Raw genomic sequence first — 19948 nt, forward strand, 5'->3', positions numbered from 1 at the left:
TGAGTTGACTTGTTATTCGATCACTTCGAGGCCGCACGGAGGGAATGCCTTGAAGACGTCCACACTTTGGGCAACAGAACTTCATAAATTAGTGTTTTTAACCGGGGAATGGAAGATATGCCTACCTTTACACCAAGCGGAGGACAGCCACTTCTCGTTCGAGGCACAATTCAAGAGAACTTCGACGACAAAATGCCACTTACAAGTCGGTATGCGTGGCCTAGAAGCGCTTCGTCTCTAAGTACAAGTAGCTTTCCAAGTCGGAACAGTAGAAATCCCTTCTTTGCGAGACACAATCCCCATCCACAAAGAGTCAGACACATGAAAGGACTTTTAAATGTACCCGTGTGCACAGTGATTGATTCTCCTGGAGTTGAAGAAGACGTTGGACGGTACATGGTTAGCACTCCAACTATCGACCAAATGCGGCAACGACCTTTGAAATCAAACCATGGTTTGCGGCTGCCCATCAATGCGGATACCGTGGTCTATGCCAAGGAAAAAGCTGTTCCTTCAATCGGTTTAGGTAAGACAGTCATTTTTTTTTTGTTTGGCGAGTGTTTAATAATGACCGTCCATAACTACTTAGCAACGTGGTATTAGTCCCGTATTGTTTTGCTTGCAGGTGACGGCATTCATCTTAATAATTTATTAAAGTATTAGCCAATTTTATGATTACAATAAAATGGCCCGAATACACCTTGAATTTCAGCGTCCTCTTCCGCACGCTAAGTCACTCGGGCAGAGACGGAGGAGGCGGCTGAAAATATTCAGGCTTTAACAAGCCCTAATCAATTAGACCATTTTACAGTTGTAGCTAAGTTACCTGGCCTAAGAATGGAAGCGAGGCTGCCGGTGACCCTGTTTTGATACAAACCTTCGTGCTTTTGTAATGTTAATACGGACTAATTAGAATTACAAAAACACAATTTACATGATAAAAGCAGCCGGGGCTGTATCAATACAAAGTCACCGGCAGCCTCGCAGCCATTCATAGGCTAGGTCGCTGAGCAAACAACTGTAAAATGGCCTATTGCTCCACTACCCAGTTGACCTCAACAAGTGTTAATAACCACCCATCTAGCTTGAAAAATGCATACATAATTACAGTGTAAATAAGCCTTCCTTACTCTCTGAAGGGAATTCGTCCTCAATTCAATGACGAACATCCTTGAATGATTTTCAGTCTGTGAATTTCAAAGCAAATAAATGTGATGTTCTCAGCTATTCCGATCTTACCTTTGTTTGCATTTCCACTTTTGAGACTGGTCACAATTTTTAATAAATATTTAATTATTATGTTTACCTCGGTGTTATTCTTGTGCCTTTTTAGGCATTAAACAAATGTCTTAGTTCCTATTAATTTTTGCTTTATTTTTATTACAATGTCTGAACTTCTTTTATGATAAGCACATTTTTTGCTTTTCGTTTTTGCACGGATAAAATTGTAGTTTTTAGTTACTAGGACACAGACGTCGATTCAGTCTATCGTCGTTATCGACACCATCCTGCATTAATTAACAACCTCTGCGGTAAATACTTGTTTCCATATCTCAAAGTGTCCTTGGACGTGAGGGGCCAGGGGTGGCGGTGGCGGGTGAAGGCTACAACAGCTGAAACAACCCAAACCTTTACAAAAATGCTAACATTAGGCCTAAAACAATAATTATGCTTTAGACAATGTTAAATAGGTCTAAGGTTAGCATTTTTTTATGGGTTTGGGTTGTTTCAGTTTTGTTGTTCCTAGGCCCTCCATGTCCAAGGGCACTTTGAGATATGGAAGCAAGTCTTTACCAACCTTTACATGTATATCCACATAAAAACCCCTAAAATGGTCTCGGCTATGGTATTAATATGTGCAAGTCTGGTTGGCTGGTAGAGGCTGTTTTACATTAGCTTGAGTGTTGAAAACTCTCTGAAACAAACTAAGGAGGTGTTAAATAATACGGTACCCATAAGATTCTTGGACTGTTTCAAATTCATGCCGATTTTCTATCATTGATCTCTACTATTTGTTTACATATTGTTTTGGAAGGAGCTAGAGCAAACTCATTCCTGGGGCAGATCCAAGTTTTTAGCAAAGGGTTTTTGATGAAAGGCAAGTTCCAGGGTCTTCCTCCCCTGGAAAATTCAAATCAGCGTATTTGAATATCTCACATTTAAAGTTAAAATGCCATTCTTTTTGCATCGAAATATAACAAAGCTGCGTAAAAACAATGGAAATTTGAATTAATAAAACTATGATAAAAATATACAAAGTCATATACTTCATTTAATATGTTTTTCAATTTTGCATGTGCTTCATCAAAGATGGAATCAACAAGAAGCATTCTTCGGGGGTATCTTTTCGCAAAAAGCTGATCCACAGCATCATAGTCAACAGGCTTTCGTGGTGAATGTTCATCAGGTCTTTCCGTTGGGATGAGTTAGATAACCAAGATGAACCATGATGTGAAAAACACCCACTTGAACTGTGCATTATTGAAACTTGGTATTGCCATGAGATTCCATGTGTAAGCACCTTCTTTCAAGCAACAGAAAGAAATTATTATCAGTTTAGACTCCTTTCATTACAATACAGAAAGTGGACTATTTGGATTTTGGATTGGTTTGGAAAAATATAAGCAATTTGCTAAACAATTTCCAGTGCTTCAGATTCATTTTACCAGTGAATCAATCTTTATAATGGTGCATGTACGAATAGATTTGAGGTTACATTAAATTCTTGTAAGTTAACAAAAAAATGAAAAGTAAAATTAAACTTATTTACAGTATCTTTGGTGAACGTGATATACAATTCAGTACAAACTTCCTGGAATAACCATGATAATGGCCAAGAGAACCAATTGTTTTAACTTTTTAAAAATTATTGTTGGATGTTTTAGTTCCAATAACACAACGATGGCGAGAAGAACTTAAAAAGTTCACTGAAGCTTCAGGCATCAAAAGTAAAAACCCATACACAAATACAACAAGTTACCAAGTACCACCATCAAGAAATGGATCAAGACAAGGAGAAAGGCCACCTCCATCCAGGGGTCATGAGCTTCCTAATCCTTCCAAAAATGGTGTGAAACCTCCATCAAGGCAAGGAGAGCAAAATCAAGGCGACTCATCTTCTATTTTGCCACAGGGGCTCCCCTTGCAGCATATCACTGCAGAATCAGATGCTGACCTTACTGTAAGTACAGTCAGTAAAAACTCTGTTAAGATCAAAGACACAGTATGTGAAGACTGTTTCTTTTTTCTCCCTTTTTTTTCTTCAGATAGATGAGATTGGGAAGGTCCCAAAAAAAATCATCCACTTGCTAAAATTCTGACTTACATTAAATTATATAATATAATACTTTGTGTAGGATATTGGGTTAAGAGAGCAAATGTTAATTTAGAGAATCAGTTTATTCCTTGGACTTAATCAAAGTGCCCCTAACCTCAATTTTTTGACATTTATTTTTGCAAAAACCAAAATTCAGCACCATAAAACTAGTATTTTCCATTAACTGGTTGCGGTTTCACTTTTAGAAGGCCACATGAGTTGCATACAGTTAACAACCTTGGCAGTCGTTTGTCCCCCACCATGGTCTGGAGTCATTCATGGGTCTATCCCTGAGATGACATAAATACAAACTGTTTTATGTTACAGTTTTGAAACTAATTTTGCCATGCAAAGCAGTTTGAAATGTCCTCTCAGGAACAGGCTGATGCTTCACACTAGTACTTGTACATGTAGCTCATACCATGGGACAAACAACTTCTGGTTTTGTTAACATTTACAGTGCACAAAAATTGGAATTATGAAGTGAAAATTTTAATTGGCAGACTATTTTTGCAATGGGTAAATCGTTTCATCTCAGCAAAAGAATAATATTAAGGTTGGGGGCACTTCTCTCTAAGAGTTAAGTTACATAAAATCTTTTCAGTGATTCATTAAGAGTTATCATTTATTTTAAGCAAGTAATGCCAAATCATAAACTTGTTCTGCAATTTTTTCACAAGGTGCTTAATCTGTTGATTGATATTCTGAAGCCAACTCATCCTGACAGCATCAAATCATGGCTTATATATGCCCCTGAAAAAGGTAAGTACCTTGTTTAATCTTTTTCATTAACAGATATTAAATTGTCCAAAGTGAGACAATTTTAAACAAAAGAATGTTTCACATTTAAAATAAACGAAACAACTCAGTTTCTTGTGCAAGAGTATGGGACCAATACCGTTGCATTAGAAAACAATTTGCACCACATAAAGTTAATTTAGTCCTACTAGGATCAATGAAATGGTTGTAACGGTCGGTGTTGATTGTCAGAGACAGAAAGTGACTGTGAAGGCAAAGAAATAATATACTAGTCTGAAGATGAAAATACGGGTACATTAACCCATTGACCTCTGAGAGTGACAATTAAATTATAGATTTTACTCTGTCTGACGCCAGATGATTCTACTGGTCAAAGGAAGGGGGGGTGGGGGGGGGGGTTCTTGGGCATTTGAGGTTTGAATGGGTGAAACTCAGTCAAAATATCCCCAGTGTCAGTGTCAAGTGAGAAATCTATAGACATTGTTCTTCACTTACTTATATTACTTACAGTTACTTATGCCTAGTACCCTTCCTGGGGCATAGGCCACCTACATGAGTTCTCCCGCTATCTCCTTCCTGGGCTTTCCTTTCTAGCTGACTCCAGGTCAGCCCCAATCTCTTTATGTTTGCTTCCAAGTCCCGTCTCCACGAGTTCCTATGCCGTCCCCTTTTGCTCTTTCCCTGGGGATTCCAAGACAAGGCTTGTCTTGTGATATTGGTCGAAGTCTTTTGGAGAGTATGGCCTATCCATCTCCAATGTCTCATCATGATCTCAGCATCTGCAGGCCTCTGGTTGGTTCTTTGCCATAGGTCTTCGTTGTTGATGGTGATTGGCCAACGTATCCGCAAGATTTTTTGTAGACATGAGTTGATAAAGGTCTGCATCTTCTTTGTAGTTGCCACTGTTGTTCTCTGGACAAGTCTTTGACCCATATAGTAGAACAGGTTTGACATTGCTGTTAAAGATCCTAATCTTAGTCTGAACTGAAGTGTCAGATCTTTGGAGCTCCAGACGTTCTTTAACTGCAGAAAAACTGCTCTTGCTTTGCCAAATATGGCTTTAACATCTGCTTCTGCCCCCATCCCCGCCTCCCGCGGGTGTCAACAAGATTACCCAGATAGGTAAAAGAATTTACGGTACCTCTTTCAACAAGTCGTCACCCAGCCAAGCTGGTTCAGTGATTGTAGTTTTAAACTACGATCACTGAACCAGTTCGGCTGGGTGACGACTTGTTGGATTGTTCTTCAACTGAAACAATATTGTTTACCGGTAATCTGTTTGCAGATAGCGGCTTAGGCCGGTTTGGACGTCAAAGGGTTAACCCATTGACACCTCAAACGCCCTAGGATGTCCTCAGTTGATGATTAAACTTGTCTGGCATTAGACGGAGTAAAATCTGTGAAGTCTCCCTCCCAGGGGTCAATGGGTAAATTTTTTTATTTACCGGTATTTCACATTCTCAAAAAATTCCAAAAAAATAATTCCTGTAAGAATAAAACACTACAGTCTGTTTCATTTCTATCAAAAAAAAAAAGATTCATGCAATACACACACTAAACAATCATGGACCTGCCAAAAAGAAAGTCACACAGCTTTTATTGACAGTAAAAAAATTACCTTAAATCAAATCCTGTTTACTTGGATTCATAATCTCATTATTTTGTTGGTCCTGATAGAAAAGGAAATTGTACTTGACATGATTCGCGCAGTGTGTACATGTGACAATGACTTCAGGGAAGGATACAATGAAGTGATGAAGTCTCCAATGTATGATGATCAGTTGCTGCAGCAGGAGTCAAGCCTGGACTTAGAAGGGATTCAAAAGTACAATGAAGCCAAGAAAAGGGAAAAAGAAGAGATGGAGAGAAAGAAAAGAGAGAAAGAAGATGCTGAAAAACCAAGGTAATGGCACAGTGTCAGTAATTTTTTTTAATGGTACTTGTAAATCAATATCTCAGTGTCAAAAAAAAAAAAAAAAAAAAAAAAATATCTCAGTGTCAAAAAAAATCGAGTATCAAGTATTTATGAGTCAATGAGTCAGTGAGTCATGAGTCATGAGTCATGAGTCAATGAGTTAAATGAGTTAGTGCAGTTACCCTACGCCATAAAATGAAAGCTAAAATTTCAGAGAGTGCTTAGGCCTAATCACTGAAACGAGGGCTTCGGCTTAATCAATAAATTATTGCTATATTGACTGTGAGTCTCATTGACTCATGACAGTGCATATAACTCATTGACTCATTGACCATTTGACTCATAAATCATGGGACCTCAAAAAAATCACATCTAAAACTATAAATCTATAAATTTCTGTGATGTGTAGACATTGAAACTTACCTTATCCAGATTCCAACAATTATCAATTTATACTTTCTACCCTGGTACTGATTTCGCCTAAATGTTGATTCAAACCCTTCATTTAACATCATACAGGTGCACTCAAAAACTATGCCCATATTGACCCTTTAACTCCCAGTGGCCACTTATAGATTTTACCCTGTCTAACGCCAAACGATTTTACTCGTCAATGGGTGCCCCCTCAGGCCTTAAGGGTTAAGTGTCAGTGTTTATTATGGAGGTTAATACACTTCAACCATATTTTTGTGTTTTGTACAACAACAGTAAGTGACATTTGTATGCACACATAAAGTGAATTTTATGATTACATTTACAGCTGTTACATTTAAATCTGTTACATTTGAATTCGCAGGTGTCTATCTCTACTTCGCCTCTACATGTACAGTCCTTCAGTGTATTCATACATGTTTTTTTTTTCGTTACCAAGTCTAGACTGATAATTGACATTGAACTGTACTCTGTGTGACTAATACAGTTCTCTTTCTCTTTTGATACTTCCTTTGTACAGCTTCATGTCTGGCTTGACTACCCAAAGTTCTTCTCTGACTCTTCAGGGTTCTGCTCTCGCGCTAACAGGTTGTTACTTTCCCTCTCATTCTTTCTAATCTTTCCTTTCATCATATTTGAATTTGCTCCATATGCTCTAATAAACTCGGGTGAACAAACCTTGCGAGATCTTTGAGGATCATACTAGATCTTGAAAAGCTTGCCAAAAGAGCCATTGTAATTGAAGCTATTTTAAGGAACAGTTTCATGCTATTTTCCATTTATTCCCCAGCCACGCACATTTCACAACATTCTCCTATGGTTTTATACTATCATTTTCACCAATCAAAGGCGACCAAAAGTTAATGTTGTAGTGTCATTAACAAGAATCATATAAGTACATTGTAATAGGGAAATGTGGATGCAACGTGGATTCAACCAAAAAACTGTAAAACTGCTTTTACAATGCGCGTTTTAAATTATTACTTTGAAGGCACTCTGCAAGACCTTCAAATTTTTGGCAAGAAATTTTGGGGTTTGGTTTTTCTATATTCATCGGTTCTTTGATTAAACTACCATTTTGTCATCTATTTCTCCTGTCTTTGAATTCTTCAAAATTCTCAATGAGGATTTCGTACATAAGAAACGCAGCTGCGATATCTAGCCGAGGATCAATCAATCACTCTCCTTTCCAAACTTGCCACATCTCATGACGCTTGGACCCACTCACTTATTTCAAATAACTCTCTTGTGTCCCTTCATTTGAGCTCTTCTCTTTCGTTTTATCTTAAGTTTGTATTAGAAAGCACTTCCTTTTTTGTGAATGTTGCGGAATTTATTTCTATCCCTAAGGCCTTGTTTTCATCGCCGCAGCAAGCATTAGCCCAAGTCAAATGCGTTTGTGGATATGGGTTGTGCTTATGCGTGCGTCATAAGTTTAAACTATCCCAGAAGGAAAAAAAAACTCTCGAACAAAGTGGATTATGTGTCCGCATATTTACTGCTGGTTTCACGGTCGTTTCGCCCTCAACTCCTTCGCGAACAAGGTGATTCGCCAACACTGAAGTGTCGCCCACCGTGACATCTTACGTGAAGGGAAGAATTGTGTCTTATTAATAACTTTCTGCGCATTTTGTGACAGCCTGCGTAGCTGGCGGTATTGTTGGCGGGTTGCTGACCAGCGGTTTTCGTTAAAACAATGGTTTGCTGGGGGTGCTAAGTCTCGCGGGCTCAGAAAACCGCTCGGAGAATGGGCAGGGGCGCTGTTCACAACGCTGTTTAAAGCGCCCCTCCCCATTCTCCGAGCGGCTTTGCCTCTCGCGCCCACCACTGACCGCCAGCTACGCAGGCTACTTTAGTGACTTCACGTTTTTTGGCGAATCGACTTGATTGTGAACCAATCACCTTACTGGTGAAACGAATTCTTGGCGAAACATCCGGATTCCTTACTGCTGCTGTGTCAGCACAAGTGTCAAGTCTCAACGCCCACGGCAACATCAAATCACCGTCTTATGTTACTGCCCTTTCGATTTTTTCGTGAGCGTTATGTTCATTTTCTGTTTGTATGCTTTCTCAGGACACCCTGCTCGGCTGGTGGCTCACAAGGTTATACCCAGTACCAATGGACAAGCCCGGCTAATAAGCCCAGTTCCCCATTTATTGCTATGGAGAAAAAGAAAGAAGCGGTGATCGAGTTCGGTAAACCAAGGCCCGGGACGGCTGAAGCAGAAATTGAAGGTAAAATATGAAAAAAAGAAGGTCGTGGAAGATTGTGTCAAAAGACAAAGAGTGGTGTGGGAGATCTTTATAATTGCCCCCAATACTGTGTTTTTTTTTTCTGAAAAAGTTAAATCTAAGCAACATAAAAGATATATATATTTCGTTATTCCTTGCGATTTCGCATCTCACGGACCGCACTTGATGCGTAAAGTTGAAGTTGGCAGTCTAATATTCCACAGTTCAGCTGGTAAGACGCAGGGGTCTACAACTAAAATACGTTACATGCAGCTTGGTATTTCAATTTATAGAGGATGTTTTACATTGCAAGGTATTTTTTTGTCATCAACTTAGGGATAGAGCCGTGCCTCAACAGGACGGTCATCGGACAAACGACGTTTGTTGTTGAGTTTTCATAAAAAGTGAAGCTTCAAATCTAAAACGACTAAACTTGCTTAAGGTTAAGGTTACCTAAGGTCAAAGTACACCTAAACTCAAATATTTTTCGTTCCTAATGTAAATCTCCCCATCCAAACCAAACAAATGATATGTCACCATTGTTACCCACAAATTCGCTCTTTCTGTGCCGTGCAAGCCACGTAAACTTGGCAGAACTAGCAGTAATTTGGGACCACCCTCGGCCTTGTTGTGAGAGACATGGATCTATTCGCGATTTTACGTCAGTAACTGCTTTGCATTCCTGTTTTATAAGAAATTTTCCATTGCAAAGCAGTTTGTGACGTAAATCGAGACTAGACCCATGTCTCTCACATAACGGTCGTGTGTCCAAATTACTGCAAGTTTTGATAACTTTGCGTGTCTTGCACAGCAGATAAAAAGCGAAATCTTGAGGTAAGAATTGGAAAAAGTGTTTGCTTTGGTGTTGGGATTAATATTGTACACGAAAAATATTTCAGTTTAGTTGCACTTGAATGTCACTTTGATTTCAACCTTATCGATGATTGGAGGGCATAGTCTCATTCGCGGCCGATTTTTCGATGTATCGAAGTGCTCAGTGAGGTCTTTATTTTACGAAACTCAGAGTAGCACTTGATAACTAAAGGATAATGAACCCTGTTCTCATCGATCGCTTGTTTCTTCTTCAGAGATTAGAAGCCGACTCCAATCACGCTCATCTCCCCGTGTGTTTACACACCAAAGGCCCTCTGTTTCCCGCCACTCAGCTCGTCCCCAGACCCAACAGAGTGTCTATGTCCCTCCCGCTGAGGTCCTGGAACCTGCTGCCATCAGGCCGCCTAGTCACCAGTCCATCAAATCACAGCAGTCCGTGATTCGGAGTATCTTGTCATACAAGCCACAACAAAATTAAAGCGGGCAAGCAGCACTTAGTGCATTGATTTTTTTTAGAGAAATTTCAGTCTGAAAATTGCAATTGAAATGTCTATTGGTATTGTATTACGGCGTTGCATGCAAACTCCTTCCATTCCAGGTTGTGCTTCTGCAAGTGCCCATGGTAGATAATACACCTCTTATCCAAATGGCTGCCATTTTAACATTCTTTGTTTTCATTCGCATTGGACCTCGCAGTCTCGGTCAAGGTAAAGAAAAATATTGCTTTGAATTTTTAGCTCAAGACCTAAGCAACAAGGGTTCACTTAAATAAAGACAATAGAATTTTAAAATTGGCGGCCAGTTTGGACTCAGATGGATGAGGTAGACGTATCGTCTCTTCTAACACACCGAGAGAAATCTAGATTCCTGGTGATATTTCCATCTTTCCAGAAATCAAATTAAGGATTTGTGCAATCACAGCGATCAATGCAGTATTGTAAAGTATGTCGACGAATTGTCCCAAGTTCAGTTATGAATATTCCGGAATTGTTAACATTTTGTTTTTCGTTTTTCGTTATGAACGTAGTGGCAACACAGTTAAAGGTGTGTTTTTGTTTTTTTGGCTTTTTTTTTTTTTTCATATTCCACTAAAAAGAGAACAATATCCATTCTAAAAGATGTAATATATACGATAAACTGATCTAGTACACCTTTTTCTGCGGAATGGCTACTTTTGTTTATAAAAATTGCAATGCTTGTGTTTTAAATGGGCCAAAAATTAGGAATCAGAGACTCGAATAGTTTGCATCTGACGTCATAGCCCGCCATGTTGGTGTACAGAACAATGGCGTAAAATGTCTTTTAAGATTGACTCTATTATTATGCAAAACTTGTGGGGCCTTTTTCTGTTGTTTTGTACACAAACATGGCCGTCTCATCACGTGGATGCAAACTAAGAATAGACTATTTCGTTCACAGTACGTCCCAAATGAATGCTAGGTCATTCCGGTCTTTTGTTGGGGCGAACGTCGAAGAAAAAGCAAAGCTGTACATTTTCTTCGTTTACTTCCCCAAAGGACTGGAACGACCCAAGATTCACTAGAAACTTGTATTAGCGAAAAAGTCCATTGTATAAAGGAAAAACAACGTATATCACTAGTTGTTTTTTTTTTCTATTTTGTGTTTGTCTGGAATCAATCCTCGCTTGTTTTTCTTCTTTTGTTCTCGGTATTGTTGTGTGTCGGTGTTTCTAATTGAAGGTATGACCTTTTTAGCCGCAAATCATTTTCTGTCGTAATATGTAAGATAATCGTTGCAATGTCAATTTATTTCAGCTCCCATTTTTCACACATGTTGTTCTTTAAAGTAATCGTATTCAAGTCCCTATGTTCCCTTTCATGGCTTATTTGAAGCCTGCAATAAGTTGACGTTTTAAAACAATACAAGGGTTTGTAAATATCATGCATTTGTCGTCCTGTATCTCTGTGTCGAAAAATTGGTCTTCTGAACCCAGTAGTTCAAAGGCGGTATAACTCTATCCAGTGGATTGGTCACTAACTAATGCGTAGAATATACATTCACGTCAAACGTTGTCCAATGTTTTTCTACTATGTACTTATTGACTTAGTAGGAGGGCCGGACGGGAAAATATTTGGCCCTCGGGCCAAATATTTCCTGTCCAGCCCGACCTTAACTCAGTCAATAAGCATTTTATCATATGGGATCTTTATACCATTCATGAGCACTCAGAATATGAATTTTGGACAAAAGTTACAAAAATTTACACAGAAAAGTTATCGAATATGTTGTTTGCCTTTGTTTTTCTGGCTGTAAATAACTTGGATGTTTAAAAGCGACCAAATCCTCTAAAATCGAATCACACGGGTCATATGATAAAGTGACTTATCCACCGAATAAATTTATCCGGTCTGATGACTGGGTTAATGTTGGCTGTCATTCATGAATTATTAATTATTTGAACCAGGCTCTGTAAGGGTTAACAGCGATGCCTGTCTGGACATCTCTGTAAAAGGCGGAAATCCTTCTTAGGTGTACAAGCGAAACATCATTCATCAAACATCTGAGAAACAACTGGACATCCGAAGGTAAGCAATCTGAGGAAAACTGAATCAGTCAAGTAAGAAAATCTAGAGATCTTGGAGAAAATGCTCACGAAATAGAGAGGACTGAATGAATAATGAATACTTAATTCACCATCCCCTTAAGGCTTTTCATGGGTAAGGGTACGACGCTTTGTGAGGGAACTTTGTCAGACTGCTTTATGGCGTGCTGTTTACAATCAACTGGATAGTGGATTTCACAGGTGTCCACAGAACAGAATGAGTGAGAGACCACCACACGGGGGACTACGATTGTAGGTCCAAAACTCTTCTCGAACTGTTCCTGGGTTCTTTACAACATGATCTGTCCTCTAAATTAACGATTATTGTTAATTCGTAGTTTTCTTTGAATTTATTATTATCCTTAATTTAGGACACTGTGTCCCAGAACTTGTGTTAGCAGAGAAAATAAGGAAATAAAAAATATATCCGTGAGCCTTTGGGCTTTTGCAGTGTTTATCATTATTTGTTGGCGAGTGATAATACGGCAAAAGCTAAAAAGCCCCCTGACGTTGAGAGCTGGTCATTTGTGGGTTCATATGTTCCCTTGATGAGTGAATCAACGAACGAAATGATATACGATATTAATCAAGTGACCAGCTTCCAACATCTTACAACACTTGCGTGAGCTCAGTTGGTTAAGGCCATGTTACACAAGGCATTTTTCTTGCAACTCGCATCGCAACAAACGTTGCGTTGCAAGTTGCGAGAAAAAATTCACGTGTAACACCCCATTTGCGAGTTGCGAGAAAAGTAGAACGACCTTCTACTCTTCGCAACGTTGCGAGACAAGTTGCTTGCATGTGACATCCCCTCTGCAACTCGCAACGCAATTTTGTCAGAATGGGCCAATCAGAGCTCATCTTTCGCTCGCGAAATAAAGAGTTGCAAACGTGTGACACCTCCTCTGCAACTTGAAAGGTTTTTTATTCGTCATCGTTGCGTTGCTAGTTGCAAGAAAAATTGCCTCGTGTAACATGGCCTTTAGAGCGTCGCGTACCGGCATCGCGAGGTCACGGGTTCAAACCCCGTTGAAGTCCTAAATTTTTGAGGCTTCTCTACGAAATTGCTAAAATTGCGTTCAAAACTGCGAGGATCATAGCTTCACTCGATTTCATATCGCAGTTCAATGTATGATTCATTTCATATATGATTTCGTTCGTTAAAGGCAGGACTTTCTCTTCAGTTGTTTTTGCTCCGGCCGAGCTTTGAACCTAAAACCTCCCTGCTCTTCTGGTCGCTTCGACCACCAGACTCGTCGTCAAAAAGACTTGCTGTGCACTATATCCTTGAGTCAACCTTTGCACGTAACTCTTCAGCAGGGGACTCATATTTACGTCAATTTATATCAGTTTACACAATTTGCATACATTGGTTTTGCTGTTTTTGTCTTCGTTTAACGACAACTTTAGTCAACAGTGTGTGCAAAGACAAAGAACTCGTGGCGTTCTAAAAATAGAACGATACGCACAAAGATTGTATATGGCAGAGGAAAGGTCCTGCTCTTGTCATCAAACATTAGGGGAAAGCGGATGAACTCGCCAACCCTGCTCCCAGCGAACTATCTTGACACTTGGTGTAAGTTTTTCTTACAAAGTACGCGCATTAGCTTCCCGGCAAGTCAGCTTGCTCATAATCTGAAAGTTGTAGTCCTATTTAGACATCTTATACTCCGATCTAACGATCTTCAATACCAGCGGCTGTAGCTAAAGAGGAGACGCCCAGCTGTTAATTAGAACCCTTCTGCGTCATAAGCTTGTCGGAACGTCAACATCTCTACGTGCGGGTAGTGCTTGTCATGATAACCGCCTGGGTTTTTCCCACCACCATAAATCGAGGGGTTATAAGTACTTCCTCAAAACAACGATTCCGATGTTGTCTTAGGCAGATTCCTGCGTTGTTTATATAATTGAAAAGATTTGTAATTTTTGTCAGTCAACCTCGAATCAAAGAACTTCATAATAAATGAATCTGCAGTGCGAAATAAATGGACGTGAGCAAATGCATGAAATATGGTTCGTAAACCCAGTATATTTCGAGGGTCGTGGGCAGTGCGTGTTTTAGGCCTGTGCCCGGGACGACCGGAAACGTAAGTCATCGGAAATGGTTAAGGCTTTCTTATTAATAATATTACAACCTTCTTGTTTACATTTATACGTGTGTCATCGCTAATTTGCGTCTCAAAGGTTTTCACACGGAAGATAACAATACCAGTTGGAGAGTTGCCTAAAAAGAAATGGCAAGTCGTCTGAGACCTTCCCAGTTAATACCAGAAACGTGTTCTTGGATATAGCCTAAGGATCATTGTAGAAAGGTACGGGTCAAGTACGCATCGATGCTTCTCCTTTTTCTGGGTCCCTCTGTTTGTTTGTTATTTATTTGTTTAAGCAGGTTGACGTTTTGGCAGCTATTCAGCTGATGTGGACCTGCTATACCCACCCACCCATATAATCACAGAGGACAGCCACAACACCGGGAACTTCATCCCCTACTCTTCTCGAATAGTGTGTGGGTTCTTCAACGTCCCACAGGGAACTAATGAACATGGAAGTTATTTGTGAGACGGGACCTCCGGCTTATTCTCATGGGTTTCCGGGAATCACATTGGTCATTGCGACATGTCAAGAACAAAAATAATAGATCAGTTTTATTAACGAGTAACTTCATATCTGATGCAAATTTCTCCTGCCGACATACTTCCTCTTCTTCATGATCACTGTAATGGCTGACCACGTACATTCATTGCCAATGTTGAATTTTAATGTGAGCGACAGTGCGTGTTCACATTAATGTAAATCCCAGATTCTACCACACTTGATGTCATACGTCAGACCGGTTTCCACCACTTTTTACGGAAATAGGTGAGATCCTGTCGGAATGAGTGTAGATCGCGGGAGATGTTCCAAGGAGCGTGCCCCAAAACCCTTACAAGAGAGCGGTTTTATCACTCGAGGTCTTGAAAGTCATTCAAGATTTTTTCCTGGACCGGTTCCCGAATCGTATAATAATTAAACCGCAACTATTCACCAAAGCCAACCCAGCTTTTTGGCCAGCTCCAGTGGAGCTGGATAAATATTCCAGTAGCCACCGACACTGAGGTGAATAGTTGTTTTAGTATATACTAAAACAGTAAGATGATATCGGACAAAAAGATGATTTTAACCCATTTATTCCTAAAACGATTACAAGCTTTTTAGGATAGGGGAAAATCGGTCGGAATCCCGGCCGAGAAAAACCTCTTGGAGCAGAGAACCAACAAATTCAACCCACATATGGAGCAAGCAAGGCTACATTGGCGGGAGACGAATGCTCTCACTATACTACACCACCATGCACTGGTACTCCTCATGTATCGATCTGCTGCAAAATACTATTAGTCGATTTAAACGCCTTAAAACTGACGCTATTCATGCTTCAAACGCTGGCTTGAGACGTACATTTTAACGAATGAACGTTGCCTTTTTAAGTGACCTTAATGAATCTCAGCCAAGAGACACTTGACTGCAGGCTTTTATGACAGTGTCATATCAAATTGGCTTGGCTAACTGCCTGCTGTAGAAAATTTCATGACATCTATTCGGTGTTCAACTTTTTTGAGGTAATATTCAACATTCCATGATCTTTCACTCAGTTTAAGTTTTGTTAAAGATAGCTGACAGCCTTCAAAACTGTCAACGTTGACAAGATGTTTGGAAGATGATGCAGGATAGCGCAGTGGTGAGAGCATTCTCCCACCAATGTGACCTGGATTCGATTCCCAGACTCGGTGTCAGATGTGGGTTGAGTTTGTTTTGCTCCGGGTACTGCGGCTTGACACGGTTTTTCTGCGGATTTCCCCTCGGCTCCTCAAAGACCAAGGCTGCGTTGATTTGATTTGATTTGATTTGATTTCTGTACAGTGATGTTCCCAATTAGTGCTCAGCGCTAAATACAGTTGACATTTAAATAAAGTTCATTGTCTTTTCGTGACTTAAGTATATGCACAGCTGATGCTATCCTTAATTCCATGGAGGGTGCACATTTCCAGCGGTCACATCGTCGCTTAGTGACAATTGCCCCCTTGTTATCTTAAGTAGACTGGCACACGTGGTTTTCCTTGAGATCATTACATTTTCATACCTAACCGGTTCCTGGCAGCAAGTTGGTGTAATCAAGGAAAAATAATACCATGATTTTCATCAAGTCGCTTCTGTAATAAATCGCCCTTTATTAGTGTCATCATTTGTCAAGTCATAAGCCCGGTGATGTTACTTCAATATTTGGCACAGACGAGGCTGTGCTATACTTGAGTTTCTTAATTGATTAAGCACCCGAGTACTACAGCTGTATAATTGCTACAAATAATTATGATCGAAGCAGTAGCTTTTGCTTTGATGGATAAGCAAAGTATAAAAAGTTGCTTGTTAAATGAGCTTTTATTTCCATGGCATTCGTACTCAGTTTGTTGAATTCAGATTGCAGAAGCGCAAAGAATTCATTCGTCATTTTATTACATTTATTCAGTCATTTCATACTGTCAGATAATCTAGTCCTCCGTGGTTTTTCTAAATCCCACAACTCCAAACTCTTCAGTGTGAAGTCTCCTACTTCGCTATTCAGTTTAGAGCCACTGTTTTTGTTTTCTGAGTCATGACTTTCCATCAGAAACCTTCTTTCGATGCAAAAGAAACTTTGGTTAAGGATACCAACGCCCTAGAACCAACTCTATTTGAATTAAACGAATGACATAATTTCTTGACCAGTAAGTTGCGCATAAATTATGCCACACTTGGAATACATAAACACTTCAAAGGAACAGCAAGCAGGTCTAACGAAAGCTAAGACACTTATAGACTCTTATATAACTGATTGGATCTCACGAAAAAAAGGACTTGTATCTTTTCTCACTTATTGTGTATTCACAACCGGAAATTGTCAAAGTTGCATGGCACATACGAAACATACAGCCATCAGCCCTACTCCTTCGTCGGCCTGTAGGGACACATTCGCATCCTCGAGCCAAGGTCAATGTTTAAGAGCTGTTCAATCCTTTTGTAAGCAATTGTAATAACATGCACTGTAACAACATAAGCCCCTAAGTATTGCTCGTTACAAAAGAAATATTCAGATAGAGAAACTCATGCAAAATTCTCTTCAGGCCGAAGAAGAAACTTTTGATCAAAGAGGAACATGCAACAAAGTAACTATAGAGGTAAAAAGCATAAAGGTTTCATGCATTTTCTCATCACCTTGGAAATGAAGGGCATGCAACCAATATTTAACCCTCACGTAAGACTGAGACAAAAGATATTTGTTCAGACATAGAGGATTTTTTTTTGTCAAGTCGGAGCTCATTTCTCTCCAAATGTTTCACTTTATCAGTGAGAAGTGAAAGCATAACATTCTAATTGTAAAATCAACGAAGGATGATGTCGAATTTTCTAACTCATAGAGTTTACGGTCGATTCCTTCAAGTTGCTTCACCATTTTAAGAAAGGAAATTACTGTATAGTAAGCATCGACAACATCTGTGAGTTGCACTTGGCCTTGGCGATGTATCGGCAGAAGTCCGATGATCCGGCCTGAGTTGCATAGACAAATATGATCACGTGAAGTTGTCACGCTCGCGTTCGAAATCAACGTGTGGAGAATTCCCGCCCAGCGAGAAATTGATGAACTGGACGTAATACAAAATTGCATTCTTGTGGGTGGAGGAGGAGAGGAGTGCAAGATGGGGAGGACAGTAGATAAGACATAGCAGCTTAGTATCAGGGGCACCCAACGAGAATATAGTTCAAAACCACTTAAACATAGCATTGTTAAACGTATTCTAGTATTTAAACAGTAGATATAGGCATATTTTTATCCCCTAAAATTTTTTCATCTGTTCGGATTTCCTAGCTGAAAGTTTAGTGTTTCGAAAACTATAGGGATCAAAACTTACCTTTTCGAAAATTTCAGCCAGAAAATAGGTTCCCGATGAGTGACCTTTTTAGGTGACCTTTTTAGGGTAAAAATCGACAATTATACCATTTTTCAGATGTTCGAAAATCCTAGGACAGGCAGGCAAGCAAGAAATTTTACAACAAATGTTTCGAAAGTTCTAGATCTCAAATCGTCTTCCGAACAGTTATTTTCCAAAAATTGACGTTGGGTGGCCCTGTTAGTATTTTCTTCTCAGTACGGCTACCTTAAAAATCCCAGGGTTTCCTGGCAAATCATGGTTTCATCCCTTCATCTAGTTTTTTTTTTGGCTCGTAAATCTGAGGGGAGACTTCAGTGGAAGTGTTTACATTTTCCTTGAAATCCGTTTATGTATTGGCTGTTGTCCAAGGTGAAAGGTTCGCGTTTGAAACTTTGCACTGGGAATCATTGACGTGCGCACATTTTGCCTTTTAGTCAAAAATTCGCAACTTGTCTAAATGCCAGAGCTGGACCGACTGAAGTACAAATTTTGTCAAGGTCGTCTAAACCGGAAAGAAAATCTTCTTCATACAAAATATATTATCATCCTGCATACTTGGTTTTTGCCTGATTATGATGTCTTCCTTTTTTTTAAATCCATCTTATGGTTAATTACCAGACGTCAAATGAATCCTTAAAGCTTAAGCTAACAGTTTGCTTTAATATTTGTTGGATTTTTCTTATCTTTTTCGAAATGGCAAAGAAACTGCGCACGTTCACTAAGGAAAATCGTAGTATCTCCACCAACGAATCTGTGAGTTTCGGACACTCGGATAATGCAAAATAATACTCGATTCACCGCCAAGACCGATGAAGGTTAAGTGCTTAATAATGCAATATGGTTTTGAATTTCCCGGGAATTTCCGGTCACGGCGTGGTATTCACTTGGCACAGACTCAAACCTCTTCACGTCAGCAAAAATTGCCTCCCTATAAATACTTTTTTTGGTATCCCTACTCTACTTGGGATCGATTCAATAACAAACCCTTTTCACTCTAGTCATTGGGGCAAAAACGTCAGTGCGGTATTCACAGAAAGCTTCGACTTTCTGATACCAGAACAATGAACGACGATATCATTTTCAAGTCAAGAAGCAAAATAACTTATACATTTACGTTATACCGCCCGTACAGCCCGTCTGAGAAGGCTGCTGCGAGCGATTCGATTCAAATCGAACGTTTGATATCCAAGACATGATCTTAAATAATTTCAGAATGTTTCAACTGGAGTCGAATCTTGTCAACTCAGTGGTAAAGTGTCGCGTTTTTCCGGCATAGTCACAGAACAGACTTGTTTGGTTTAGAGAAACCGCAGTTATGAGAAAAAATACACAGCGACCACATTAAAAATTGTGCAGCCCCATGCAAAGTGCATTTCCGTAAAATCCCTGCGACGTCGAAATTATAGTTTAACGTTTGTTTAGCTGTGAAAAAGGCCTAAGCGCGCTAAAAAAAATGGAAAACTGAAAGGCTTTTCCTTTACATGCATGGAACTAATAAAATCCACAATTCTTCTCAGTGTTGATTGCAGGTAGAAAATCGACGGGATGAATGCCAGAACATATTCATACAATTTGGATACTTCACAATTCAACTTGTACAGAAATTAAATTGTTTACTGATGCGTTCCATCAGGCAATAAGGGTGGTGAAGTGCAGTCTCAATGCTCATGTCGAAAATCGGAAAATGGCGAGCGATTGGTATCTTTTTAACTGAAATTAAAACTTCCATGGCTTACGAGTAAAGACTGGTAATTGATTTGTCACACGGATTGTCGTGAAACATGAAAAAGAATTATTCGTCCAAGGACGGATGCGCAACGCTTATAAAATAATCAGAATTGTCTCCACAGAGCTAAAAGCTTTAGTTCTGCGATTAGTGAAATGCGCGGGGGGAAAATTTGAAAACTTAATCATTGGAGATCATCCACTGACCCCTGCTGTGAAGAAAAGGTGGT

At 39.6% G+C, this 19948-nt stretch overlaps 1 protein-coding gene across 1 annotated transcript; it reads left to right on the forward strand.

The window, feature by feature from the left end:
* Positions 1–11390, forward strand: LOC138019274 (uncharacterized). The gene is made up of 6 exons (XM_068866005.1): positions 1–526; positions 2886–3181; positions 3997–4078; positions 5753–5978; positions 8497–8657; positions 9743–11390. The coding sequence occupies exons 1-6, from the start codon at positions 109–111 to the stop codon at positions 9964–9966; spliced, it is 1407 nt and encodes a 468-aa protein (XP_068722106.1). The 5' UTR covers positions 1–108; the 3' UTR covers positions 9967–11390.
* Positions 11391–19948: the final 8558 nt, after the last annotated feature.

The sequence above is a fragment of the Montipora capricornis genome, chromosome 10, assembly GCF_036669925.1.
Source record: "Montipora capricornis isolate CH-2021 chromosome 10, ASM3666992v2, whole genome shotgun sequence".
NCBI lineage: Eukaryota > Metazoa > Cnidaria > Anthozoa > Scleractinia > Acroporidae > Montipora > Montipora capricornis.

Bases quoted from the DNA above. Each gene is read 5' to 3' on its own strand.
- LOC138019274 (XM_068866005.1), top strand. From the start codon at position 109: ATGGAAGATATGCCTACCTTTACACCAAGCGGAGGACAGCCACTTCTC. The intron at 527-2,885 runs GTAAGACAGTCA...TGGATGTTTTAG, and splicing joins TGTTCCTTCAATCGGTTTAG to TTCCAATAACACAACGATGG. The intron at 3,182-3,996 runs GTAAGTACAGTC...TTTTTTCACAAG, and splicing joins AATCAGATGCTGACCTTACT to GTGCTTAATCTGTTGATTGA.